Raw genomic sequence first — 27420 nt, 5'->3', positions numbered from 1 at the left:
GCAAGAGGTAAACAAATTACTTGAAACAGGTTTCATTTATCCTATGCATGAGTCAGAGTGGGTTTTACTTGTTGTTATCACTCCTAAGATAAGAAGAATGGTAAGTGGAGGGTGGGTGTCGACTACAAGCCACTTAATGTTGCTACACAAAGAAATCACTACCCTTTACTGTTTCAAAATGAGATTTTAGGTTGCAGGTCATGAGAAGTGTCACGAGGACGTGGCAATTGCTAACCTTAGTTGTTGGTTTCTTTCCAATGATTTTTGTTTTATTTTTGAGACCCTCTTTTTGAAGTTGCAAATGGTCGGACATTGTAGGGTGACTATCATGGGTCTATACCTTGCACTTTCCTTTAAGGGTGAATCTGGGCTTATCCTGGATTCATCTAGGTATAATGTATGGCCAATGTGAACGGTAGTTTCACCCACAGACGGGAAGTGGGTTGGCACTGGAATTCGTATAGTAAGAGGGTGTCTAGGCTCAGTTCAAGATCATGTAGGTCCCCCCGTCGCACTTAGCAAGTTGGTGGATACTAGGAAGTAAACTCAATAACGGCATAAAGCCAAGGTGAGATCACCAAAAGAAAATACCCAACAGTTGGGGCCACATTGCATTTTTGGATGCGGTCCCAATGGGGATAGATGGTCAGAAGACTAGTGGGAGCCCAATGGAAGCATCTCCTAAAAATTGCGGAACTGCTATTTTGGGCATGATATGTGCTCACGTCATTACCTTCGGAATGACAAGGGGAACCTTTTAGAACTCTGCCACAAAGTCATTTGGGCAACAACCAGTTAAGAGATTTTTAGGCAGGTGGAGTATTCGGGCCTCCCCAATCAGTGTTTCATTTGTCGACAGATGGGCCATCTTGCGAAGGCCTGTCTACGGAGGAGACCCCGACCTACTCCACAAGCCCAGCCCCAGCCCTCAAGGGCTAGCCAGCAGCAGCAGGCAGAGCCACAGAGTACGCAGGCAAAGCCACCCTTCGAGCCTAGGGCTCAAGCGGAGGAGGGATGGTAGCAGGTTCGTGGTCTTCGACGTCGACAGGGGCCACCGCGCCAGCCTGGCACTCAGAGTGGTCCTTAGGCTCCAGCCCAACAGCAGTGGGTTCCCACGGGGAACCGTTTCGACCCTCTTCATCAGGACGAGGTCCCTGCTCCATCCTCCACCTCAGCCTCCCCTTCGACAGCACCCCTCCCCCCCCCCCCGAGTTCCCCCCTTGTGATGAAACTGTATCCCACATTTACTCCATATATGTCCATAAGCTTTGCAATATGTGTATTGGGAACATTCATTAGACATGTGGTCTCTTGATTTGCACTTGGAACATCAGATCCATCTTCTTCATTGAAGATCGCGTTTTGGACATCTCAGTTATTTGTTTTGACATTTCTTCCAGCTTCATGGTCCATGATACTTTCTCCTTGCCTTTCAATTTTTCATATGAGTCACTACTAGATGACCTAGAAGTTGTGCTGTAATTTGACTCTTTAGTCGATGTTTTGCTATTATTGGAATCTCACTTCTTATGGCTCCTTTCCTTCTTATCCTATTGTTCAAGTTTTGGGGCTTGTTGAACCATATCGTTGAGTTTCTTAGTAGGGAATGGTACTTCCTGTTTCTTTAACTTCTTACTTCTAAAGATATTAAGAAACCAAGCCCTCATTCTTCCAAGATCCACTTTCTTGGCCACATAGTCTTGAAGGACGGTGTCAGAATGGATCCCGCTAAGGTCAAAGCTATTAAGACATCGCCAGACTTGAAGACTCTGTACGATGTCAGAAGCTTCTTGGGACTGTGTTCCTACTATAGGAGGTTTATCAGGAATTTTGCAGAGATAGCATCACCTCTTCACGCTTTGCAAAAGAAAGAGGTCACTTTCAGATGGACCGAAAAAGAGATTTCAGCTTTTAGTCTCTTAAAGAAAAAGTTGACTTCAGATTCAGTAATTATTTTGCCGGATTTCAGGAAGTCATTTGTGGTCCAGTGTGACACGTGTGGCAGTAGCATCGGAGCAGTGCTAATGCAAGATGGACGGGTAGTAGCTTATGAAAGCCAAATTTTGCAAGGGCCAGAGAAGACTATGCAAGTCTATGAGAAAGAGCTCTTGGCCATGATTCATGCGCTTTCTAGCTGGAAGCACTACCTTTTAGGTGTGCTGATTTTGTTGTCCAAACAGACCATCAGACCTTGCGATACTTCTTGACACAGTCAAAGTTATTCGAAAAGCATATGCGATGGGCAAACATTCTTTCTATGTTCCACTTCCAGATTATGCCTGTGGAAGGCAAGAAGAATGTTGTGGTTGATGCGTTATCAAGGAAGCCACAAATTTCAGCTGTGTCAATTCCTTATTCATCATGAGCTGGATGACATGAAGATACAATATGCTACTGATGAACATTTTGCAAGGATCTTTGAACAGTTGCAAGAGGGGCAACATCGTGAGCACTACCTCCTTAGAGATGGTTTTATGATGATGCATGGTAGACTTTGGGTCACTAGGCCATTGCGACATAAGGTCATGGACGAGAGTGATGTCCCCCTGTATGCAGGGCATCGTGGTATTGATGCGACAGTTAAAGCGGTAGAGACATTCTTCTATTGGCCTACCTTGAGGAGAGATGTGGATGCCTTTGTGCGAGCATGCATAATTTGCCAAAAGGTCAAGTTTGACAGGCAAAAGTCACTAGGGTTGTTACAACCACTGCCGATTCCGGATAAGCCATGGGAAAGCATTGCTATGGACTTTATCTTTGATCTTCCAAGAACGCCAACAGGGAATGATGGTATATGGACCATTATTTGTAGGTTCAGCAAGCATGCGCATTTTATCCCTGTCAGGAAGAAGATAAAATCTGATCAAATGGCACGCTTGTTTATGTACAATGTGTTTAAGTACCATGGTATGCCACAATCGATTGTCAGTGATCGTGATCCTCGCATGACCAGTTTGTTTTGGAAAGGATTGTTTGAGAACATGGGCACTACGCTCAAATTCTCGTCTTCGTTTCATCCACAAACTGATGGACAGCTAGAAGAGGCTAATTCTATTGTCTTAGATCTGCTGAAATTCTATGTGTCAGATAATAAGGGCAAGTGGGAACAATATTTGCCTATGCTTGAGTATGGAGATCTAAGACAATAGCTGCTGTCAAAACTTTGCTATTTCCTGTTTTCTTAGTTGTCGCAAAATAAGCATTAAATTGATGCAACCAAGAATGAATAACTATAGCATCCATCTTACCGTCATACTTACTGAAAGTCAACTTTTCTGTAACTGGATGGTTGGAATCCGCATCGTGGCTTGCGCCACTTGACGAACTTCCACGATCTTTGGGTGGTTCGGTCTTCGAGGCTAGGACATGGGAAATAAATTCTTGATTACGAATCTCCCTTTGAGCTTCTCGCTTGGCGTCCCTTTCTGCTTTGCGTTCTTTTGGTTCAGCGCGCTCTCGTTTGAGAGCAAGTCGATTTTCTTCTTGTTGTGCGGCCAATCTTGCGTTTCTTTCGTCGCGCTCGCGTTCTAAAGCAAGTCGCTTGTCTTCCTGTCTATCCATCATGGCCATCATTTGCTTCATCATTGCCTCCATAGGGTCTGGTGTAGATGGCGAAGGGGGAGGGTTGGAAAAATCTCCTGGTGGGGAAAATCCTTCGTCGCCTCTCTCATGCTCATCACCTGAATGCGAAGTATCCATGCCGCTTCGGGTGACGACCATGCACTATGATCTTGGGGTCTCAAGCTCGCGAGGAACTTGGGTCTTGAGGTTCTTGAGGTCCTTGATTCGTGAGAATCTTGGGTTCTTGAGGGGTTCTTTCGCTTGCAAATCGCGTTGGAGAAGGATCTTCTCTTCACCCGTGTTCTACTCCTTTCTGCGGGCGCACCCCTTGGCGGCCTTGCGCTCACACCAAGGTTGCTTTTTCCCACCTGACGTCCATTGGCCGGCCGCTAAGTGCACGGTCCGCTGTCAATGAGTGAAAAGAGACACAAGGGGAGGTTGGACAAGCCCTTCTTTCTTGGGATTCCTGTCACTCTTCAACAAAACACGATTAGGAATCGCCACGCCCAAGTAAACTTGGGTTCGTGCGACCGCAACAAGCAAAAAAAATTATTGTGGTTCTTTCCTTGAGTAATGCAGAACACTTCCAAAGTTCTGATACCAATGTAAGGTGCAGCGGAATGAATGTTGCATTTTCTCAAGATTAGTGATCTTTATTGCTCAAGGTTCCTTTTAGTTCTTAGGGAAGGAGAGAGCCTTCCGTCTTGTAGAGTGCTGTGATCACGAACAAAGTGAGTGGATATTGTGCGTGCAAGTGAATGAGACTGAGAGAAGGAAAGAGAAGAGATACGACACCGAGAGGTTGTAAAACTCTCCTCCGAAGGCCCCACTCTCGTCGGCGAGAGTGGTCTACTTTGATTGCACAAGCTGTACAATGCGTATGCAATGGACTGATGCAATGGGACTGTGCCGATGGCGACGACGATGACGACGACGACGATGGCTTAATCTGTGATCTTCTTCGACGGGAATCGGGGACTGTTTCGGGGCTGACTTGTGGCTGAATTTCACTGCCCTTGTCGGGGGTAACTTGGTGATGAAAAACTCTGATCTAGCTGTGCATATGGCTGCGTTTTTCCTTGCTTTAGTACCTGCTGTAAAAAGCTGATAACTGGCTGTAAAAACGCTGAACTTCCTGTACCTTGAGGCTGCGTTTTTGTGGGAGACTCCCTGGCTGAGGAAACGCTGCCACAGCAGGAAGATTAGGGCTGAAATTCGTTGGTCTATTTGCAGGTTTAAGGGCTGAATTCCTTGCAGTGGTTTAATGCTGAAAACGCAACTGATTTGCAGTAGAAAAGCTAGCGTTAGTGAATCTCCTTTGCTGCTGCCAATGAGTAGCAAAAACGCCAGGCTTGAGGGAGCAGGGAGGGCGATATCTGGCTCTGGAAAACACCAATGGAGGGGTTCTTATGGTGATGGATGAAAACGCTGTAGAATGGGAGTGGATGGGGAGTGGCCTCGCCAAGGTTGGAGAGGGTCTTGCTGAGAGAGGGTTGGACACCTGTTCCTTGGGGAAGCCTGCTGTGTCTTTGCTCATCTGCCAATTTGTGCTAACTTGGGTTTGCTTATATACTAACTTACCCAATTTGCCCTACTGAGTACCCAACAAAAGTCACTTAATAAATAAGTGAAAATGTCAAAAATAGGGAAAAATGGGATAAAGTCATCTGAAAAATCCCCAAACTGACTCTGATGGAATCTGATGGAAATGCTTATGCTTATGTAAGGTGCAACCAGAGGATATGCATCTACACTGAGTGAGTGGGCATGCATGGTCTACGAGTAGACTCACAAAAGTGCCAGATCACTTCTAATCTAACTTGACTGGACTTGACGGAAACCCTGCTATGGTGTAGCTTGTCCACGGACACATAGGGTTGGGATGTGTCACGTGACAATGCATACAATAATACGGTGAATTTGTCGACTAGCAAGGCACCTTTTGAGATTGTTGAAGGCGGCAAAAAAGTTCCTCCCATTTTGCATACAAAGGACAAGATCTTTGAGGCAGATCGATATGTTGAGAACATGGATGAAATGTATAAGAAAATTAAAGTTGCCTTGGAGAAGACTTAGGCAAAGCAGAAAAAGGCTGCTGATTGTCACTATCGTGAATTGTTGTTATCACCTAGTGATTGGGTTCTGTTAAGGTTTGAAAAGGCAAGGTTAAAGACAATGAAGGGCAAGGAACGACTTTTTCCTAAGCTCAGCATGCATTACTATGGGCCTTTTCAAGTGCTTGATAAGATCAGCAATGTGGCTTACAGGCTGAAATTGCCTGATGCGTGGAAGATTCATAATGCGTTTCATGTGAGTCTTCTAAGACCCTTCGTGGGTGATGGCCAGAAGATATACCAGATGAGGATCAGCCAGATGTTGAGGAACTTGATGAGATCCTGGTACCTGAGCAAGTTTTGGCACATACTTGCAAGACGCTACTTGGTGAAGTTCAAGAACTATCCGCCTATGGATGCAAAGTGGATGGAAGAGCATGAACTGTTAAGAGTCACCAAATGTATTGCAGCTTTACCTTGAAGCCTTTGGGTTACAACCTACTTATGCCCCAACCCAACGTGTGCAAAGGAGGGGTAATGATAGGGCTAGCATATCAAATGTACATATGAATTCATTGTAATAGATGGAAATGACAAAAGTATGAAGGTCTCATTAAGTCATTTGTATCTATGTGTTACGACCTTTCTTGTGGATACATGCGATGATAAAAGAGTGCTAATAGCACAAGATCATCAGTGGTGGTATTTATGGTATGCAATCGAGGACGTTTGCAATTTCAAGAGGGGGGTATGTCACGAGGACGTGACAAGTCTTAACTATGTCATGAGGATGTGTCAATTGCTAACCTTAGTTGTTGGTTTCTTTCCAATGATTTTTGTTTTATTTTTGAGACCCTCTTTTTGAAGTTGCAAATGGTCGGACATTGTATGGCCAATGTAAACGGTAGTTTCACCCGCAGGCGGGAAGTGGGTCAGCATTGGAATTCTTATACTAAGAGGGTGTCTAGGCTCAGTTCAAGATCATGTAGGTCCCCCGTCGCACTTAGCAAGTCGGTGGATACTAGGAAGTGATCTCAATAAAGGCATAAAGCCAAGGTGGGATCACCAAAAGAAAATAACCGACAGTTGGAACCACATTGCATTTTTGGATCCAATCCCAATGGGGATAGATGGTCAGAAGACCAGTGGGAGCCCAACGGAAGTCTCCTAAAAATTAGGGAATTGCTATTTTGGGCCATGAAATGTGTTTGGTCATTACCTTCGGAATGACAAGGAGAACATTTTAGAACTCTGCCGCAAAGTCAACTGGGTAACCAATCGGGAGATTTTTAGGCGGCAACTCCGAAACGGGAAAATGCTTGTAATCGTGCCAATTGGCGCATTTTAATGCACTTCCCTCATGCAAGAAGAGGTAGCACTGATTTTTGTAGCTGGAGGCCTCATTTTGCATACTGTCACAAGTTAAGAGCTATGGAGTGCTTGCTTTCCACTCTATGTACAGTGTGGTGCAACGAGTGATGACCTGCACACTACACACTACTCTCTCTCTCTCCCCTACGTGCAGTGCCCCACAAGAGGGCTTTCCATTTGCTCTATGTACAGTTATGTGGGTTCATGCGCGATTGCCGAGATCAGAGCCTCTTGCACATGTATTGATTGGATTAGCTAGTTGCTAATCCCCCCGCAGGTACAGGTGAATTCGGAGAGGTTTTACATAAGAAATCTCGTCCGATTCAAAGGGCAAGTAGCCCTAGAGGTGCGGGAGCTCGAGGACTTGCTACAGATGCGACCGGCTTGCGAAACGGAGCCCAAAACAGGGAAATACAGCCTGTTGTGTATTTTTGCAGGTTTAGGGTTTCGGCCCTAAACGGTCCCTAATACCCCCAAGAGGTCTGAGGATGCGAGGGGACCGCTGGAGAGGTGATTTGGTGCATTTTCAGGGCAGAAAACAGAGAATTCAGCGTGCTGCAGATTCTCACCAGGTTTTGCGAAGTGTCCGCATGCGTTGGGAAAGTCGTCTTTTTTTTTTTTTTTTTTGAGAAAAAGATCCTTGTATTAGTTAATGAAACTGCCCATAGGGCTACAACCACCTCTACAAGAGAGGGCTTCAACAATCATGATGGGGAGACTCTCCCAATGAAAAAACAACATATGTACAATGAGGCTCAATCAAGAGATGGGAGGAGGGAAAAGCCACACAGGTGGACGGTAGTGCCATCTGAGCACACCCTGGACCATGGTGAAAAAAGGCCCAGGACGCTAGAGTCGAAGGAAAGCCTCTTTGCGCTCCCGCATGCGGTCGGAGCTGCCCTGGAGTCTCTCGAACTGTCCTCTCAGAGTATGGATCAGCTCTAGCCAAAGATCCCGAACAGTCTCTGCTGGTGGTACAGGATGAGCCTCGAAGATGCGGAAGTAGCGGGCCTGCCAGATGAACCAGAGTGTGAGGCGGCAGATGAGCTCCCAACACTCGTCTTTCTCAGTGCGCCACTCCTGTGGAGTAAGCTTTGTAGTAGCAGGCTGGAGTGTAGGTGGACCCCCCTGCATCACTATCATCCTGTTGGTGGAGGATAGCTCAAACTAAAGTGCCGGGCCCATGAGAGTGGACCAAGCAGCTGCCCCCCAAGTGTACTGCCAAGCTGTGGAAATAGCTGGCATCAGCCGAAGAACACGAAACCAAACCTGCTGTGCCAAAGGACAGTCCCAAAGACAATGACGCTGACTCTCCACAAGATGGGCACAAGCTGCACATGCGGCCGAGAGACCGCTATGTATAAGCCAACTCCGAATTGCTGTGGCTCGGTGTGCAACCAGCCACTGGAACAAAGTGACTGGCCTCGGCTGTCTGAGTCCCACAACCTCTCCCAAAAAGCTGCCAAGAACTCAATTGTGAGACCCTCCTCTTGCCAAATGAGGTGCTGTAGCAGGAGGAGTCTCTCTTTGCGTTGCCAAAATGTGACGTCCCAATCGAACAGTGTACTGAAAGAAAGGGACACCTGGATGGTCTACGGAGGAGAAAGGGTCCCTCCAAAGCCACTCTCCAAGATTCCACTGTACTCGTGCCAGTGGACAGCTCTCCCAAGCCCATAGTCTCCAGTGGCCAGTCTCAAGAGCTGCTAGGTCAGGATCTATGACACAAGTCCTCCCACAGATGCCCATCACTCTGATCCTCTGAAAACAACACTCTACCACCTGTGGGGCCTCTACTACAACTTGCTGTAAGCGTCCCTCACCCTGTAGCTTGAAAAACAGGGAGGGTACAGTCGCTGGGCAAGCCCGAACTGAGATGAGAACCTCTAGTTGCGTGAAGGCCCCCATCCATTTGGGCGCTGCTGACTCGAGAGGTGTGAGCCACTCAGGTGGTACTGTCTCTGAGATGCCGTGACACATGCTCTGCAGCCCTCTCATGCCCTGTAGAGCTTGATGCCCTGAAGCTCCTTTGAATAGCCTGAAAACTGTAGCCAGTCACCTAAAGTGCGTGCTGGACCCTCTGCCATGGGACCCAAGAAACATGGGGCCGACTACCAACCAAGTGGCCTCTCTGAGTGCTAACCATGGGGTTCCAAACAAGGGGCTATCTCAGGTGCTCCTCCGTGTAAGTAGGCTGACACTGCTCCAGGCCTCTCCGCAGTTGCTCCCAGAAACGGAGCAAACTTACAGCGAAGCGGTCCTCCAGTCTCCTGCTCAAGCCAACTCTGCGCATCTCTGTGAAAATTCATCTGGTCGAAGGTCGCCAGGGGCCTCCATCCTGAGGCACCCTAGCACTAAGCCGCTGAAGCAAGAACTCCTTCCAGGGCTCCTCTCCTGGAAGAAGTCCTCTGACGATTAACTTCCCTAGAAGGGTTTTGCTCTGATGTGTTGGGTCTATGATCCCCAACCCTCCCTGAGAACAAGGAAGAATGATGACTTGCCATGTCTTGGCCCGGGCTATTTCAGTGTCACGCCCTAACCAAAGGAAGTTCCTGATCAGCCTCACTACCCGACTGATGCAAGAACTCGAAAAGATCTAACAAGATGTGATGTACCACATAGTAGCCAACAACACCTGGTTGGCCACTACAACTCTGCTTGCCAGAGAAAGTCGTGCGGAGCTCCAATGTAACAACTTCCTCCTGATGGACACAGGAGGAGGGGGAGCAATTTGTTGCTCAGGAGACAAGTCCAAGCCAACCTAACAGCCCAAGTATTGACTGCAGTCCCTGGGGGAATCTACTTGAAACCCTCACCTGGCATCCAATCAGGCGTAGGAGCACTACCAACCGAGAAAGCCACTGTCTTTCTCGAGTTGATTAGTGCGCCTAATGCACAACAAAAAGTCTCAAGAGACTGCTCACACCTGTGAAGGTTGGCCTCCTGGCCATCCAAGCACAAGGCTGAGTTGTCTGCAAACTCAGCATCCAGTAGCTCATCTCCCCGAATAGGGAGCGCTAAGCCACGTAAACCAACCTGCTGAGAAACCAAAAACCTGCTCATCGCCTCAGAATAGAAGAAAGAGGAAGGGGGCTAGAGGGCAGCCTTGTCTGACCGAACATGTGAGCATGAAATGATCACCTCTACCCCCTGACAGAAGTACCTGACTTTGTGCCCGTCTGTATAGAGCTGACACACCGTTGATCTAAGCATCTAAAAAGCCCATCCTGCGTAGAGTGCCCTCGAAAAAGTCCGAGTCAACTCTATCGTAGGCCTTCTCAAAATCGAGAAGAAGAAAATCCTCACCATAGAGCCGCGCGAGGGTAGAAGCCTCTCAAAAGTAAAGATGTTGTCAAGGATACTACGCTTGACGAAACGTGTCTGTGTCCCATGTATAATGCTGTCTAGAAGTGGTTGAATCCTCAAACTCAAAGCCTTGGCAAGAATTTTTAGGACGAGTTGAGGATGGTGATGGGTCGCCACTGTCGAATCTCATCCAAGGAGCCACCCTCCTTGGGAATGAGGTAAATCAAGCCCTCACTCACGCCGTTAGGCATCTCTCCTGTGTGCAGGATATACTAAAAAGTGCTGCAGAGATTTGAGCCAAGCAAGTCCGAGTACTCCAAGAAAAAGCTGGGTGTCAAACCATCCTCACCTGGACAACTACCACGGGGGAATGCTCTAAGAGCCGCGTGAAGCTCCTCTAGCTGAAGAGGTAGCTCAAGCCTCTGGCGCATCTCCTCAGTCACAAGACAAGGCATCTGTGCCTACACCTGCTCTCTGCATGCATCTTGCCTCTCTGACTGAGGCTCTGCAGACAGTAGATCATGGTAGAAGTAAGTAGCATTTGCACACCTGTCCTCTGGCTCTAAAGCAACTGACCCGTCAGGCCTCCTCAACTGACTGACCTTGGCATGCGTATTCCTGGTCCCACTGCCTCAAAGAAAGCACCTATCAGTTTGTTACCCACCTGGGTCCACTGAGATGCCTGTCGATGGAAAGCAAACTCATGGCGTCTCTCCTCTGTGCTAACGAGCTCCTGGCGAGCCTGCTGCAACTGCTTCTCCAACCAAGAACTGTTTGGATGCTGCTCCTCCTCTCTTGCTGCAGCTAGGCGAGCCGAAGACTCTTGAAGAAAGAGTCCACTAAGCTGAGCAAGTTCCGAGGCCATAGAGTGGCAGCAGGAGAATCCTGTATGTCTAAGCTCTCTGTCCAAAGAGCCTCCACTCACTCTCTGAGCGCAGAGTCTAGCAAGGCCCTGTGAGGGATGCGTAGCATCGTGCTCCCCCTCCTCTACCTATCAGTCACTGTGAGGATCACTGGTGCATGGTCCGAAAAGGAAGTCCCAGCCAGGATGCCAACTGACCCACCCAAGTCATAGAAATGGTCACTAGTGTAGAAGCGATCTATCCGAGATAGATTCACGCCTCCCACTCTGCGGTCCGAACGAGAGAAGGCCAGGCTGTCTGGGGGCCTCACAAAGCTAGAATGCTGCCACACATCTGAAACCCGCAGAGTCTTACAAAACCTCTTCCAAGCTACCAACTCAACTCCATGCATAGTAGTATGGCTACCACCAATCCTGTCAGAGGGGTCTTCCAACATGTTGAAGTCACCCCCTATGCACCATTGCTCTGCCTGCGGTAGAGACTGAACAATCTGAGACCAAAACTCTGCACGTGCACTCGCCACATTGGGCGCATAGATGTTCAGGAGGCCCACGAGGCAACCCTGAACCTGCATAGTGATCCACTGAGCCCTGCATGGCACAATAATTCCTCTGCCTACAATGGCCTGCTGTAAAGAGTCCGCAATAGTCATACATACCCTGCTCTGTATGCCTCCAGGTCCAAATGCAGCTGACCAAAAAGTCTCATATCGTCTGCGCAAAAGCTGACCACAATGTCTGATGCGGCTCTCATATAGATGATGCTCCTGTAGCATAAGAAGGTCAATCTCTCCTCCCACAAGGCATCGCTAAAGCTCCTGACGAAGTCGGCCCTTCTGACGTTGAAACTTGGGCCCACCTAATCCTTGTACGTTCCATGAGATGATCCTCATGGGGAGCGAGAGAGAATTGATGCTGGAACAACTCCTAACCGTGCTATCTTCGATGCAGGCTTGGATGGGGAGTAATCCGCATCCGAGCGTCCTCGAGATAGGGGTGACTGCAAAGAGTGTCTAGCCCAAGCCCAAGTAGACCGAGCCGTGTGCAAAGCAACCTCCTCTGTCCAAGAGTCCTCATGTATGTTACATAACATGGCGGGCTCTGCGTGTCAGCATAGACATGAACCACAATGTGCCTACATCCTACTGCGTCTGGAGGTGTCACAGAAAACTTGGCCAACGGCCATAGAGTTTGAAGCAAGCTTGTAACCCCTAGGTCTCTCATGTGATGAGAGAACTCTATGGCCTGTGTGTGTAGCCACTCCAACACTAAGTCTATAGTCCACTTAGCCTGGTCCCTGCCGCATAGGGGAAAAGAGAAGCCAACCGTTGAGTCCAAAGCCTCCATCCCCCTAGCTGCAAGGATCAATACATGAACTCTGAAGCAGGCTGCCTCAAGGTGTGGTGAGGGGTCGCCGAGAAACCATGTAAAGTCGTAGGCAAAGAGATCCCAACGGCGACGAATGTCGAAGCTCGTCAGACCACGAGGAACTTTTGCAAAGGGAGACGTCTGCATTAGAAGAGGGGGTCGCAAGAAAGGCTGTCCCTCTCTCGCCAAGTGACTCGTGGGAAAGGCGTTGCCAAGAGATCTCTTAGTAGCCGAGGAAGGCCTTGCCCCCTGGGACGGCTGCGAGACTGGAGCGGGAGGAGGTGAGGGAGCAGGAGGAGAGGGGGATTGACAAAGGGAGGAGGGCGAGATGGAGAGGCAGAGGGAAGGGGGGGGGGGGGGGGGGGGGGGGGGAGGGGAGGGGGGGGGGAAGAGAGGGGGAACTCAGGGGGAGGAGGGGCTATGAGGGTGAGGCTGGAGCAGGGACCTCGTCTTGCTGAAGAGGGTCGAAATGGTTCCCCGTGGGAACCCACTGCTGCTGGGCAGGAGCCTGGGGACCACTCTGAGTGCCAGGCTGGCGCAGTGGCCCCTGCCGACGTTGACCACGAATTTGCTTCCGCCCTCCTCTGCTTGAGTCCCAGGCTCGGAGGGTGGCTCTTGCTGCGTACTCTGTGACTCTGCCTGCTGCTGCTGCTGGCCGACCCTTGAGGGCTGGGCTGGGCCTGTGGTGTAGGTCGGGGTCTCCTCCATGGACAGGCCTTTGCAAGATGGCCCATCTGTCAACAAATGAAACACTAATTCGGGAGGCCCGAATACTCCACGCTATGTCGGAACTAACCACCGCTCACCCGAGGTAGTAGGATGACCTTCGGGATAGTGTAGGTGTCCCGAACCAGAACACGTACCGTGGGGATGCCGGCCGCCTTGGCAGCTACGAAGGCTGCCGTACGTGTTGTCTCCAGGATAGTCCCAATCGCTGAGCCTATCCTAGAAAGGAGCGGAAGTTACTTCTTCCTCAGGTCGGGGAAGCAGACTGAGATGGGTAGGCCTGCCTCCTCGACAGGAACGTCGGTAGCTGGGTCGAAACTATGGCGCCACTGTCAAAAATGTGCTTGAACTGCAGGGGGCTCATTGCAACGACCTTGGACGCCATCTCGGGAGTCTCAAACTCTATCTGGTGGTAGCCATGTCCGAGAAGCTGAACATTGAGAATCTTGCCCACCTCTGCGAGAAGGCGGGCCTAAAGGAGATCGTGCACTTCCCCTCTGCTGGGTTTGGTACCGAGAATCTTGCAAATAATAGAGGTGGTCTGGAGGCGGGCCACCTCTGCCTCTAGACTCGCTTTCTCTGTCGAGCAAAGAGCAAGTCGGATGGGTTGTGCGGGGTCGGGTGAGGGGGCTTCAGTGGAGTCCCTCTTTGACGGAGCAAAATCCTCCATCAGTGTCTGCTGCTGTGAAGACGAGCGAGGACGAAGGCGAACGAGAGCGTCGAAGAAGAGGCTACAAGGGGGGCGAAATGGGGCGAAATGGTTGAGCCGCTGCCACTGGGAAAAAACACCCAAGTCAGGCTCAGATGAGTAGACCAGCGAGCAACGAAAGAAAAAAGTGGGGGAGGGGGAAACGAAAATGGGAGGAAAAAAGTGGGCGGGCGGGCTTGGACAGAGGGCAGGCTGGGACAACGCGAATGCAGGTGGGCAGGGGGGTAGCGCAAGCGCAAGTGGCCAGTGGGCGGGCGGGCGGGCTTGGGCAGAGGGCTGGCTGTGCGGGGCTGGCTGGGACAGAGGGGGAGAGCGGACAGAGGGTAGGGGGCAGCGAAGGCGAAGGGCAGGGGGCAGCGCAAGCTGTTGGGCGGGGGGGTTTAGTGATGGCGAGGGAGGAGCGTGAGCAGCAACGAGTTTTGGAGAACGCATATGCGGGAGGAGTCTTCATCGGCGGCTTTAGGAAAAGTCATCTATTGCGTGGGGATAGTGTCTGTGAAGCGTCCTAGTACAGCTATGCTGCCGAAATCGGGCCAGAACAGGTGGTTTACAGCCCGGATTATGTGGGACAGCTCGTAGGAAAGCATAGGTTTTATTCCCTTTGTTAATATATAAAGAAATACTGAAAGGGGCGCCAATTTTGGGGCCTATAGGTTGTCGGCGTCTGCTCGGAGCATTTTAGCTTGCGAGCCGTGTGTGTACTTAAGTGTTAATCCCCGTCGCAGGTTCCTTTTGCAAAGTACTCTCTCTCTCTCTCTCTCTCTCTCTCTCTCTCTCTCTCTGTGTGTGTGTGTGTGTGTGTGTGTGTGTCTAAAGTAAAGTAAAGAATTTCGGGTGAAAGCCAAAGCCTACTGCCCCACTGGCCGGTTTCAAGAAGTATTATATTATGGATGGCTTCTCAATAAACTTTCAAATTAGCATAGCTCTGGAAGACCAGCTGAAAATGACATTTATCACTCCATAGAAATGCTTTGCTTACCGTAGGATTGCCCTTTGGTTTGGTCAATGCGTATGCTACTTTCCAGCAACGGATAAACAAGGTGTTTGGTCCCTACTTGGGTAAGTTTATAAGGGTGTTCAGGGAGGATATCGACTGTTACAATTACGAAGTGGAGCATTTGTCAAAGTTGAAGCTTTGTTTTCAAAGCGCTTACGAGGAAGGTGGCAAATTGCACTCAAAAAATGTAAGTTAGTGCAACCTCGAGCTCATTTACTAGGGCATGTGGTTTCATAGAATCGTATAGAGGCTGATCTAGAGAAAGTTAAGGCTCTTGTGTGGATGGAATCCCCAACAAGTGCTCTAGGCTTGGCTTCATTTGTGCATAAGTTGAAGTATTTGTCAAAGTTTTTTGGATGCTTTCTTAGTATGTATATCAACTTTAATAAAACGAAGTAGCAAGTTCATGGTTTTCAATGGACTAGCATGGAAGAACGGAAATTGGTAGTAGAGTCACGGAGAGCTATCATTGCTCATGATGCGTTCGAGAAGTGGGGTTTAGATCAGAGTTACCGGGGAATGCCCCTACCAAGGCGTGGAACGCCGGAACGGCGTTCCGGCCGGCGACAGGTGCCCGGAACGGCCAGGCATTCCGAGAGACCAGGGAATACCGGAACGGCAGGGGGAACCGGGCCGGAACGTCTCGGAACGGCCCGGAACGACAACAATGGTAAGAAAGCATAGAGGGGCAGATTTTGGGTGTGTGTTTTTCCTTATAAATTGCTCCCCCCTCACCCCTTTCCTTCCCAAATGCAACAAGCCTCAAGGCTCTCTCTCTTCCTCTACCCTCGCGCTCGGGCCTCAAGCTCTCAAGCTCTCTCTCTTGGGCTTGCCCTCAATTTTCAAGGCTTCAAGCTCTCTCTCCCTTCGTCTCAAGCAGTGAAGCCTCTCTCAAGCTCTCTATCTCAAGGATGCATTGTGTCTGTTGTGAACGTACTATGACCGCGCATCACCACACGATGCAATCAAGCCATAATAAGGTGGAATGGTATGTTTTTTGTGAGTATTAGAGTCAAAGGACTCTAACACTACTTGTATTCAAAGTTCAAACACATAAAGCTAAAAATTGCATTATTTGGGTGTTTTTTAATGCCTCCTGTTCCGCGCGGTTCCCATTCCGGACCCCTTGCCGTTCCCCTGTTCCGCAGGGAGGCCCGTCCCCGTTCCCGTTCCGCGTTCCGGGTAACTATGGTTTAGATGCTATTGGTTCTCTTCCCAAGTTAGCAAGTGGTGAGAAATATGTTTTTGTCACCATTGATTATCTTATCAAGTGGTGGATAGAAGCAAATGCGGTGAAGGAAGTGGATGCTCATACAACTGCAAATTTTATGCTTGATTATATTTGCTGTTAGTTTGATGTGCCATGGGTTCTTATCTCTGACAAAGGTCAAGAATTCCATAGCAAGCTAATGTGTGCTTTGGTTGAGAAATTGGTTATTCAGCACAGGTTTTCCTCGCTGTACCATTCTCATTGCAATGGTTTGGTTGAGAGTGCGAATGGACAAATCATCTAGACGCTCACCAAGTATATCTACAAGCAAGTGAGAGATTGGGAAGCAAGTTTATAAGACTTCTTATAAAGTGGTGACTAACTTCATACCATTTGATTTGGTTTAAGGCAGTTTTGCCTATACATGCACAGTTTGGAGCAATAAAAGGTATAACAAGGATCAGAGAGATATGGTACATGATCAAATTACTCGTCTTGGAAGCTGCTACAAGCTTTTATGTGAAGCAAAGGGAGAAGAGAGTGGCCAAATTCAATCAAAGCTTGCCGGAAAAGGGAATACACAACAGTTATTTGGATTTTGTCTTTCAAAAAAGTACAAGAAGAAGTTAACAAGACCTTAGAGATAGCTTTTTCCAATGGTACGTATCAGTTGGTGAGAATGAACGGCAGGCAATTGCGGCACAAGGTGAATGGAGTGCGATTGAAGCTCTATTTTGACAAGTCATCAGTTCTTGATGTGAATCAAGAACAAATCAAGGGGGTAGGCAACCCACTTGATAGTGGTCTTTTTTATCACCACGATTAACACTTTGTACGTATGGTAGCTTACAGGTTTTTCTTTCAATAATTGATTTGCTTAGTGTCGCAGTTTCCAAGTTCAACAGACGGGTTTTTAGATGAACATGAATGTTCATCAAGGGGGTTGGGCAATGATGGTGCACCCAAATTGTGTCGACACAAGGAGATGCCAAAAGTAGGTGTATTCATGTATGTTTGATGATGGAGTTGTACTTCGATAAGAGTTGGATACAAGTTTAGACGAGTGTCTTCTGGATATGCATGCCAATTATGTTATTTGTGGCCGGAACGATGGATTTGCGCTTGCTGATCGGGATGTGGGGAAAATGGAAAAATGCTGTATTTATGGTGCATTATGTGGTCCTTGATTTGCTCTACAAGCTCATCTTAATCTGGAGCCCGTATGTAGAAGATCTGGTAGTTTGAAGTTGCTATGGTTTGCAGATTTTATCAGGTGATGCTAATGGGACAAGGCCCAAGTGGTAACTAGGGGTATGGATTTGAAGTGTTGAACGTACTCTTCGAGCTGGGCTTTATAGATCTCAAATCGGAGTTCAAACAGAGAAGATATGTTCATTTGAAACTTTTATGGGGGTCAGGTGTGCAAAAGTTTAGCCCACTTTGGAATGCATGCATTAGAGGTTTTTTTCCAGCTTGCCAAGGTTTCTGTGCCAAGGTGTGCTTTACGGGTTGTCGATTGGATCAATATGCATGAAGATAGCCTGAGTTGGAGTCGACAGTCGACAGGAGCAGATGAAAGTTTTTTATTTTTTCCAGGTTTTAGGAGCCTGGTACATGTGGCAGGTATTTCAAAGTGCAGGGTGAGACCTCAAACTCGTAGGTGCATATGCAAGTTGATAGCCATGCTTCACGGCTCAGCAATCGGGTTGGTGAGTAGGAAGTTACAGCCATCAAGGGTGTGCCTAAAAAAATCAAAATGTTGTGGAATATCATGTGTTTTTTAACTGTTCCAAAGGGGAGTCCAAGAGAGCATGCCAAGAGACAGCGGATTTGTCCCATGCTAATGGGGAGTTACCACTCCCCATTAGCATCTCAAGAGAGGGTGGGAGAGCTCCCTCTCTTGTGGCATGGCAGTTGTGCGCGCGGGCCTGTGGTGGCGTTGGTATGGCGCAGCTTGGTGTGGTTGGTGGTGCTGTTAGCGACGGTGGTTGTCGATGGCTCTAATGCGGCACCCTTAGGAGTGGTTTCATGTGGAGGCGGCTCTACCTGGCCGAAAGCAGCTTTTTTGGGCAGGGGTCACCCGCGGGTGTAAAGTATGCCAAGGAGGACCATAAGTGGAGTTACATATGGAAAGTGGACGCATGTGGGGTGCATGGATACATAGTCGATAGCCATGCTTCATGGCTCAGCAATCAAATTGGTGAGTAGGAAGCTACAGCCATCGTGTGTGTGTGTGTGTTTGATAAAGGACAGAGAGAAGACCAAGCTCTTAATGATTAGCTGCAATGTCCCAATTTTGCAGGACCCTTTGTGTGTGTGTGTGTGTGTGTGTGTGTGTGTGTGTGTGTGTGGTGATAATGAGATCATGTGTGTGAGCGCGCGTGAAAATTCAGCCCTCTGTCGCGTGAGCCTCTGCGCCCTGCTGAAATTCTGTGCACCTGCGCCAGCAGGTGGGTGTGAGTGTGTGTGTGCGTGTGTGTGTGTGTAAAGCGGCTGCTCCTCAATCCTGCCTGCGTGCTGCTCAAGTCACCTCTCGCGCTGCCCTGCCTTTGCTACAGCAGCAGTCCCAGCGGGCCCTCATCACCCTACGCACAGGCCTCTGTTGGTTCAGTGACGGACAGCGCTGCTGTGAGGTTTGACAGCAGCACCCGAGTGTGTGTGCACAGGCCTCTGCTGGTTCAGTGACGGACAACGTTGCTGGGAGGTTAGACAGCAGCACCCGAGTGTGTGTGTGTAAGCATCGTGTGTGTGGGTCTATGTCGAGTGCGTGTGTGTGTACGCTTGTGGGGGATTTGGGGGTGTGGTGAATCCTTCGGCCTCGTCTGTCGCGTGACTTTGTTCTGCACAACATCTACCCTGTGCAGGCCCTTCACAGCGCGTTGGGGGTGGAAGTTTGATTTCGCCTGCACGCGGTCCTTCCATCGTCTTGTGTGCGGGAGAGGGGTGTGTTTTTGTACAGCTAGTTGGTGTGTGTGTCTGCCTGTGTATATAGCAGTCATATATCAAAAACTCCCAAAAAAAGAAGAGTGTGTGTGTGAGAGCTTTGCATGGATTCCACTGATCAGTGTATATAGAAGCGTCGGAAAGCCATGGAAACTTCGGAGATGGATGCTTTGAGTCTTATCAAAGAATGTTTGCATGAGGACTTCGAGGATGCACATCAAGCCTGAGAGGGATCCGCTCCTGTTATGGAAGTGCGCATCCCTATACAAGAGCTCATGGATCCTGTTGCTCAATATGCACTTAACTCTGTGATTCTTTTTTTCCCGGGTCGAATGCCTACTGCTCAGGATATAGGCCAATGGGTTGATTTCCTACTCAAATGGCAAGCAATCCGAGGGGTTTACTTTGGTGCGCGAGGGTTCTACGAAGTCTTGCTGGCTGACATGGATGCTCTGCTTGAAATGTCTCCTCTTTTCGTGAATACGCAAATGACTCATGTGCTGCCCTGGGCTCTTACCATGGACTATCAGAGTCTCATTCTTCACAAGTGTCCCGTCTGGGTTGAGGTGGTTGACTTTCCTCGCACTTGGCGTCATTTTCTTCCTTTGTTGGTTGCTCAGTTAGGCAAAGTCATTTGCCCTCCTAAGCTGGAGGCAAACACAAACCGTTTTTGCATTTTGTGGGACACGGATATCTCCACACCAGCCGGTATTTTGATCGATTCTAGGGATACAGTGGTTGGAAAGCGCCCTTTTAAACTTAAATGGGGCAAGTTTGCGAATTCTTGCTTCCAATGTGGCAAATTTGGTCATATGCAGTCTGAATGTTTGGAACCAAATCTGCAACCACCTCCTTCAGCCGTCCCTGCTCCTCAACCTCGCTCGCCTTCGAAACCTTCTACTGAGGTTCAAACTAAAGGAGTTTCAACCTCCTCCCCCTCAGCTGGGGCCATTAAAGGAAAGGGGAAACAAGTATAATTGTCTGCACTTACTGCTTCTCCAAATATTAAAGACAAGGGAAAAGAACAGGTTTCGACCTCTCAAACTTGGATGGTGCCCAAGAAACCAGTCAAAGCTGCTACACCTCGTGTTCCGGCATCTTCTCGTAAATATGTGCCTCCCTTGAGGAATGTCGCTCAAAAAAAACTCCCTTGTAATGACAACACTTCTTTAGCTGAAGCTTGGGACAAGGTTGTTCGTTCTTACAAGGAGGTTGTTACTGGAGAAGCTTCTTCATCGCAAGCTGCATTTCCTTTCAATTATCCAGGTCCAAGTATTGACCCACCTTCTCAGGCACCTTCAACTGGGGAGGATGTGTCGATGGGCACTGGTACTTGAGTTTTATTCCCCCTTTTCTTTCCATGTTTCCTCGTCCACTGTATATACCATATAGAATGCATAGTTCTTTGAATTGCATCTCCTATAATGTGCGTGGGTTATGCAATCACGACAAGTGGCGGCTTACCTGGAACTATGTACATACATGTAAAGCAGACATTGTGGTTCTTCAAGAGCATAATCAGCATCAATTTGCAGGACAGACTTCTAACTTTGTGGGCTACTGGATAGCTTATGCAGGATCAGCTGGCCATTCTGGAGTGCTTATGCTTGTTCGACATGAACTCTTCCCGACCTTGGTCTTTAATGACCCGGCTGGGAGATGGATGGTCATCCAATGTATTGTTAATGGAGAAGTTTTCGAATTTGGAGGATTATATGCATACAAAGCTTCTGCAGATAGAGCACGGTTGTGGAGTGCTATCTCTTCTTATTGTTGGCGCTCCAATGCCTTTCTCTGCGGGGATTTTAATAATGCACCAAACCTTGCGGATAATACTACTGGCCATTCTCACATGCTTCATATGGAACGGCTGCATTGTGTGAAGAATTCTCTCATTGGCGGTCTATTACACTCATGCCTGTGGTATATAAATTAATGGCAAAAATGCTTGCTAACCGACTCAAGTGCTTTTTGCATGAAGGCTTGCATCAATCTCAATACGGCTTCATTCCACGACGTCAAATTACTAATAACCTCGCGAATGTCATCATTGGTATGGAATATGCAAAATATACTCGATAGGATGTCTTGGTCATGCAGGTTGACATTGAAAAGGCATTTGATATTGTTCTTTGGGATTATATTGCGGATACCATGCAACACTTGGGCTTTGGGCCAAGGCTATCCCGTGTCGTGCTTTTCTTGTATGCACACAGCACTTCTGTAGGCTTGCGGGATGTATCTCTCATAGAATCTTGGCCTTTGGGACGGTCGGTAAGGCAGGGCTGCCCTCTGAGTGCTTTGCTTTATGCGATCGCTACTCATCCCATGTTTATGTATTTGGATTCCTTGACTTCCACTAGTAGGCTACATGGCCTTACTTTACCTTCTGGAGGGCAGTTTGCTGGCCAGGCTTATGCGGATGACTCTTTGTTCATGCCTCGCATAACTATGATGATGTACAACAGATTATGCACTCTTCACTCGTTTAGATTGGTAGCAGGAAGTTAACTTTTGCAAATCCAAGCTATTGCCTTTGAAAGAGTGTGACTGGCATAAGATATTGTGGCTTAGGGAGATTGTTCCTCCACATGTTTTGGTTCGCCATTTGGGTTATCCGCTAGGTTGGAATGTATCGGCTATGCAGAAACTGGATTGGGTGCTCCAACGTCTGCATTCCAAGTTGAATTATTGGAAACTGTCCACGTGGCCACTTCATGTGAGTCTCAGGATTGTCCAATGCATCCTTGTGGCTTATGTGCAATTTTACTTGCCTTTGTTATCCTGGCCTCGGTTGCTCTTGCAGTCCCTTATGTCCAATATTTTAGAGCATTTTTGGCGGACCTCGTCTAGCAAGAAGGGTCTTCGGCTTCTAATCTATGGACAAGCTGTGTTCTCCCAAGCGGCTTGGAGGGTTAAATATTTTGGACTTGAGACGTCATCTTCTTGCTCAGAAAGCTATGCTGTTGCCAGTTTTGGTGGAGCAGTAGCAACCCTGGGCTCTCATGGTCACACATTTGTGTACGCACATTCACCCCTTCTTTTGGTCATTGGAAACCGACTTATTGGGATGTTGTTTTTGGGAAGCTTGAAGGACACATTCCTGGATGTCCCTTTACTTCTCTAATTGTTGATTGGAAGGTTGTCACTTCACATTTGGCTTGGAATGGTCGACAATTTTCTGTGGGTAACTCTCTTCGCTTGGAGAGTCTGCATTGGAGCAGGGATTTTGCTTCGACTTTGGTTCAACGGTCTCCTCGCCAAGCGTATTTTCTTTCCCAAAAAGGAATCTGTCAAGTGCATCAGGTGGTTGATGACTCGGGTTATGTTCTTTCGTTCGCTGATGCAGTGTCCCGCTTTCGGTTGGGTCTTCACTATTCTCCTCTCTGGCGGGAGATTCAAAGGATGCTTGCTGCTCACTCACCCATTCCTCCTTTGGATGTGGACTCTCGCTTCTTTGATTGGAACGTGGCTAATATTAGATTGGACTGCATCTCAACTGACAGTGTCTATGCCATCCTTCAGTCTGATTTATGGATTGTGCATCAGGAATAATCAGTTGTGGTCGCTTTCGGAGTCATCCTTGTGGTGGCAACACACATTGTCTCGCATTTGGCAGTCATCTGCCTTTGAAGGAACGTGTTTTCTTGTGGCGCTGCTTGGCGGGAGCTCTACCTGTTGTTGGCAGTGTGTTACATGCTCGGCATATTGCGCCTTCCCACTGCCCGAGATGCCTTGAAGCTGAGGAGACAGTGCCACACTTACTGTGGCGTTGTCGTCACTCCAGAGCCTGCATTCGGCAAGTGTCTGCTCTTCGGCTGCGTTTTCCTTCCGGTTCTTTTCACAGACGCTTTTGGATTTTTGGGGTGCTCCAATCACCGCAATCTCAGTTTGCGGTGTTCTTCAAATAGGTCAGATTTTGGACTATGTGGGCCATCTGGCACCATAGGAACTCCTCAATGTTCCAAGGCACTTTTGTTGACCCTTTCCCTACTTCAAATTATCTCTTGGTCAAGCGCTGTATTTTGCCTATGACGCTAGAGACATCACTCTTGATACCTACAGGATTTACTTTGAGTGTTTCTAGCCTTTGGAGCCTCATAGTGCTCCTCGTTTTGTATCCCTTTCTATTCGTGGGTTTTCCTTGCTTTGAGGTTTCCCACTTGTAAATTAATCAAAGCAGATTTACAAAAAAAGTGTGTGTACCCCTCATGGTGGTCGTGTGTGTGCACAAGGGAGAGAGGCTGTTAGAATTTGAGAGGGCAAAGAGGGATTTTGATGGTTCAATGGTGTTGGGGTGTGTAATTGAAATTGATTGTGCATTAATTGGCAAGAATTGTGCAATATGTTGTGTGTTTGTTAGTGGATTGGGGTGGTGTGTATCCTGAGCTATAGAGAGGCAGCCATGTGTGTTCCCCATACCCCATCTTCTGGTGCCCCCACTAAGGAGCAGCATCTAATTGCTCCTTAGTCAAAGTAGAAGCAGTTTTTGAAGCTTGCAGAGATGGCAACACAAAGTTATGGGCCCATTTTCACAGGTGAAGGGAATAGATGGGAAAATTCTAATAAAAATGAAAACAAGGTGACCTGGAGAGATGAACAAGATCCATGTAATTATGCCGATCGGGAAAGCGGGCTGTCATAATGACTCACTGCATAAAGGCGGAAAATTTCATTTTTGATCTTGTGACTCGTGAAGGAAGATGGTAGGAGAAAGAATAGCTATGAATTGTGTATTGGATGCAGTTTATAAGAGAACTGCATGATTGTAGCCTAGTAAGTTAGAGAAGGTGGCAGATGACTCGTTTTCATATACTTTTTTGGTACTAAGCTTTGTGATTTTCTGACGTATAGCTTCAGGCTTCATGAAACAAAAGTGTCATGGATGGGGGAAATAGAGGATTGTGGTAGTCTAATGCTTGTTCAAAACCTACACTTTCCAAGCGAGTAATGAGATTCTTTTTAGCAATCCTGGATTAATGCTTACATAGTGGATAGGTGTTTGCATGCATGCTTGTGCAAGTTATATTGTTGTGTGTGTGCCTGCATGCATTTACATCTTTAAGCTGTGGACTCGTCCTTTCATGTCTTTGGTGTTTCCTAGGTAGCAGCATCTACGATGAAAAGAGAACCACCAATAGGTTTTGCTTTGGTAAGACCACCAGGTCATCATGCTGTACCATCAGGACCCATGGGGTTTTGTATATTTGGGAACATTGCAATTGCTGCCAGGCATGCTCAACGGAAGCATGGATTAAAGAAAATTCTCATCATTGATTTTGATGTACATCATGGCAATGGTACTAATGACGCTTTCTATGACGACCCAGACATTTATTTCCTTTCTACTCATCAAGTAAGTACTTACATAAGGCATTGAAATGTTTAAAAAAAAAAAGAATCAAGTGCAGCTCCACTCTCTCTATTTTGTTCCTGTCACGCTGTAATTTGAAAGCTGTCAACGCTTGAACTGGGTATTGTTGCCATTGCAGGCAGGGAGCTATCCTGGAACTGGTAAAATAGAAGATACAGGTAATGGTGCAGGAGAAGGAGCAACTTTGAACTTGCCTTTGCCTGGAGGATCTGGTGATGAAGCCATGTCTGCAATCTTTCACGAAGTGATTGTACCTGCTGCTCAACGATTTAAGCCAGACCTAATCTTGGTCTCAGCAGGGTCTCTCTCTCTCTCTCTACCGGGTACCTATTGTATCAGCTGCTACACCCACGTAGTTTTAGATTGTAGTAGTAGTAGTAGTATTTTGTTCCACTTCTAGTTCTTTTCTAGTTCTTTTGTACCCAGACATGGTATTAGATTCACTATTTTGTAACTGATTGGTCTCATAGGTCATTTTGGCCTTTTGAAGACGTTAATATAACATTTCATTTCATTTCATCTTCTCTCTCTCCCCCCCCCCCCCCCCCCCCCCCCTCCCCCCCCCGCTGCACCCTCGCCCTGCTGCCCGCTCCGCACCCATTGCTGCACCTGCCCCTCGCGCTCCCTGCCCGCCCCTGCCCCTCGCGCTTCCCCCCTGCTGCTCCCGCACCCTCGCGCTGCCTGCCCCGCGCCCCCCCCCCCACCCCCCCCCCCCCCCCCCCCCCCCCCCCCCCCCTTCCTTCTGCCTATCGCGGGCCCCCCCCCTCAGTCTATCGCGCGCCCCCCCCCCCTTTTAATTTTTATTTTAATTTAATGTTAGTTTTAATCCCCCGCCTCCCCCCCCCCCCCCTATTTAATTTAACTTAAACTTTAAGTTTTTCAACTATTCCCCTCCCCCTATCTATCCCCCCCCCCCCCCTCCTCCACCCCTCTCTCTCTCTCTCTCTCTCTCTCTCTCTCTCTCTCTCTCTCTCTCTGATTCTTTGGGCCTCACCGTAATGGATCCACTTGAAGAAGACCCTAATTCTTTGGGCCTCACCGTAAGGGATCCACTTGAAGAAGACCCTGCACAGGACACGGAAGCGGCCAATGTCTCACATGTTTGCAAGCCACGAGCAAAGGCAACCTTCGTGCTCACGAATAAGCGGATGGCGCAGATGGAGAGGGAAATGAAGGAGTGGAAAACAGAGATGGAAGGATGGTGGAAGGAGAAGGCCAACCTACTTCAGATGGTCTTCAATGAGGGCGCACAGTGGAAGAAGGAGAAAGAGAGCCTTAACGCAGAAATACAGACACTCAAAGAAGAAGTCTCAACCCTCAAACAGGAGAACCCAAACGCCGAGATACGGGTACTCAAAAAAGAAGTCTTAGCCCTTAAACAAGAGCTTGCTGATAGAGTAAGCAATGGACTAGAGGAAGGCGAATTTCAACCCTCGGTAATAGATGAAATCAAAATTAAGGAACAGGTAAGGATGATCACAGAGGAAGAGAAACTTAGTGTGGCAAAGACATCTTCATGGGCGGAGATGATAACAAGGACACAGAAAAAGGCGGACGAGGCTGAAAAATGGATTGAGGTTGCCAAGAAAGGGAAAGGTCAAGAAACTCCTTGTGCACCGACGCTTATCAACATGACTCTCGAAGAGCAACAAAGAAGGCGGATGCGAGCACTGCATGTGAGAGTGACGGGTCTCAAAGACATAAACAATGTGGAGAAAGAGGTCACAAGCCTTACATCCATGATGGGGATGGAAAATCCTCTGCACACAAAGGCATGGAGGGTAGGTAAGAAAAGTGATGGCACGGGTGATTCTTCAAAGGGGAGAGCTCTCATACTACGCTTTCCCTCGTTGGAAGAGAAGAAGGAATTCTTGAGGAAGAGGCCTACTCTCAAAAAGACATGTATTTTCCTCGGTGATGACCTGACTCTCTCACAACTCGCATATATGAGAGAGGTAATGCCAGAGATTACAACGGCAAGTGAGAAGGGAAAGATAGCCTTCTACAGAGATGGACGGGTGGTGATTTTAAAGCGGTGTACTGCATGACGGTGCGAGACCTATGGGACCACACTGAAGATGGCTACTTGGAACTGTAATGGGTCTATGAGGTTGGACGTGGGCGCATTTGAGGAGAGTTTCAAAGACAAGGATATCGTGTTCTTCTCAGAGACTCATTAGGCCCCTGGACAGGTAATGCCACATGTGGTGGGATATAGATGGGAAACAGCTCACAGGACAAATGCGAGATCGGAGCACGGGAGTAGAGGTTCAGGAGGAGTAGCAGTGCTATTCAGAGAGGAACTACAACCATTACTGCATATTGTACGAAGAGATGATCATGCTAGATATATGTGGGTGAGACTGAGACCTGACACAGGTCGATTCCTATATATTGCCATATGTTACTTTCCTCCCAGTACATCAATGTATGCCGCATCCAGAGGGCAAGCGCCTTTCTCTATCCTAGATGATGACATTTGGGAGTTTTCTAGGGATGGTGATATCATTCTCCTAGGGGACTTCAATGCCCGAACGTGGAACTCGCAGACAGTCTTCTACGACACTTCAGATGAGATGCTTAGAGAGCTGAATGTGGGTGAATTGGGGCTTGACAGATGCTCAGATGACAGAGAGCAAACGGAGTATGGGAGATACCTCATGGAAATGACGACTACACATGGATTAGCCATACTTAATGGCTTACAGCAATTTCCTGGAGCATCCGGTTTCACATGCTTTCCACATAGACATGGGGCCAGTACAGTGGATTATGTTATGACACAATCGAGCTTTATCCCCTGCATTCAAGATTTCACAGTGGGAGCCAGGCCAGTGGGCATAGCAGTTGACCATGCTCTCTTGACACTATCCGTTAAATTTCAGTATAGTACAACCCAGACATCAGGAGGCAGGTCACACACCCGCTATACATTTACTCCA

The 27420-nt window shown here is 48.1% G+C and overlaps 1 protein-coding gene across 4 annotated transcripts in view; it reads left to right on the top strand.

Annotated features, from left to right (window-relative positions):
- The window catches only part of HDA14 (histone deacetylase 14), a 185636-nt gene that overhangs the window by 118099 nt on the left and 40117 nt on the right, over positions 1 to 27420 (top strand). For 2 of the 4 annotated variants that reach the window (XM_086500816.1, XM_086500818.1), the window contains exons 7-8: positions 24209 to 24460; positions 24597 to 24801. In XM_086500816.1, coding sequence (XP_086356942.1) covers positions 24209 to 24460; positions 24597 to 24801 — 457 coding nt within the window. The remainder of the gene's footprint in view (positions 1 to 24208; positions 24461 to 24596; positions 24802 to 27420) is intronic. The other 2 variants (XM_086500815.1, XM_086500817.1) reach the window with 1 other exon arrangement.

This window comes from Adiantum capillus-veneris, chromosome 25, assembly GCF_014529385.1.
Source record: "Adiantum capillus-veneris isolate H3 chromosome 25, ASM1452938v2, whole genome shotgun sequence".
Taxonomy (NCBI): Eukaryota; Viridiplantae; Streptophyta; class Polypodiopsida; order Polypodiales; family Pteridaceae; genus Adiantum; species Adiantum capillus-veneris.
This window is presented reverse-complemented; position numbering and strand designations above follow the sequence as displayed.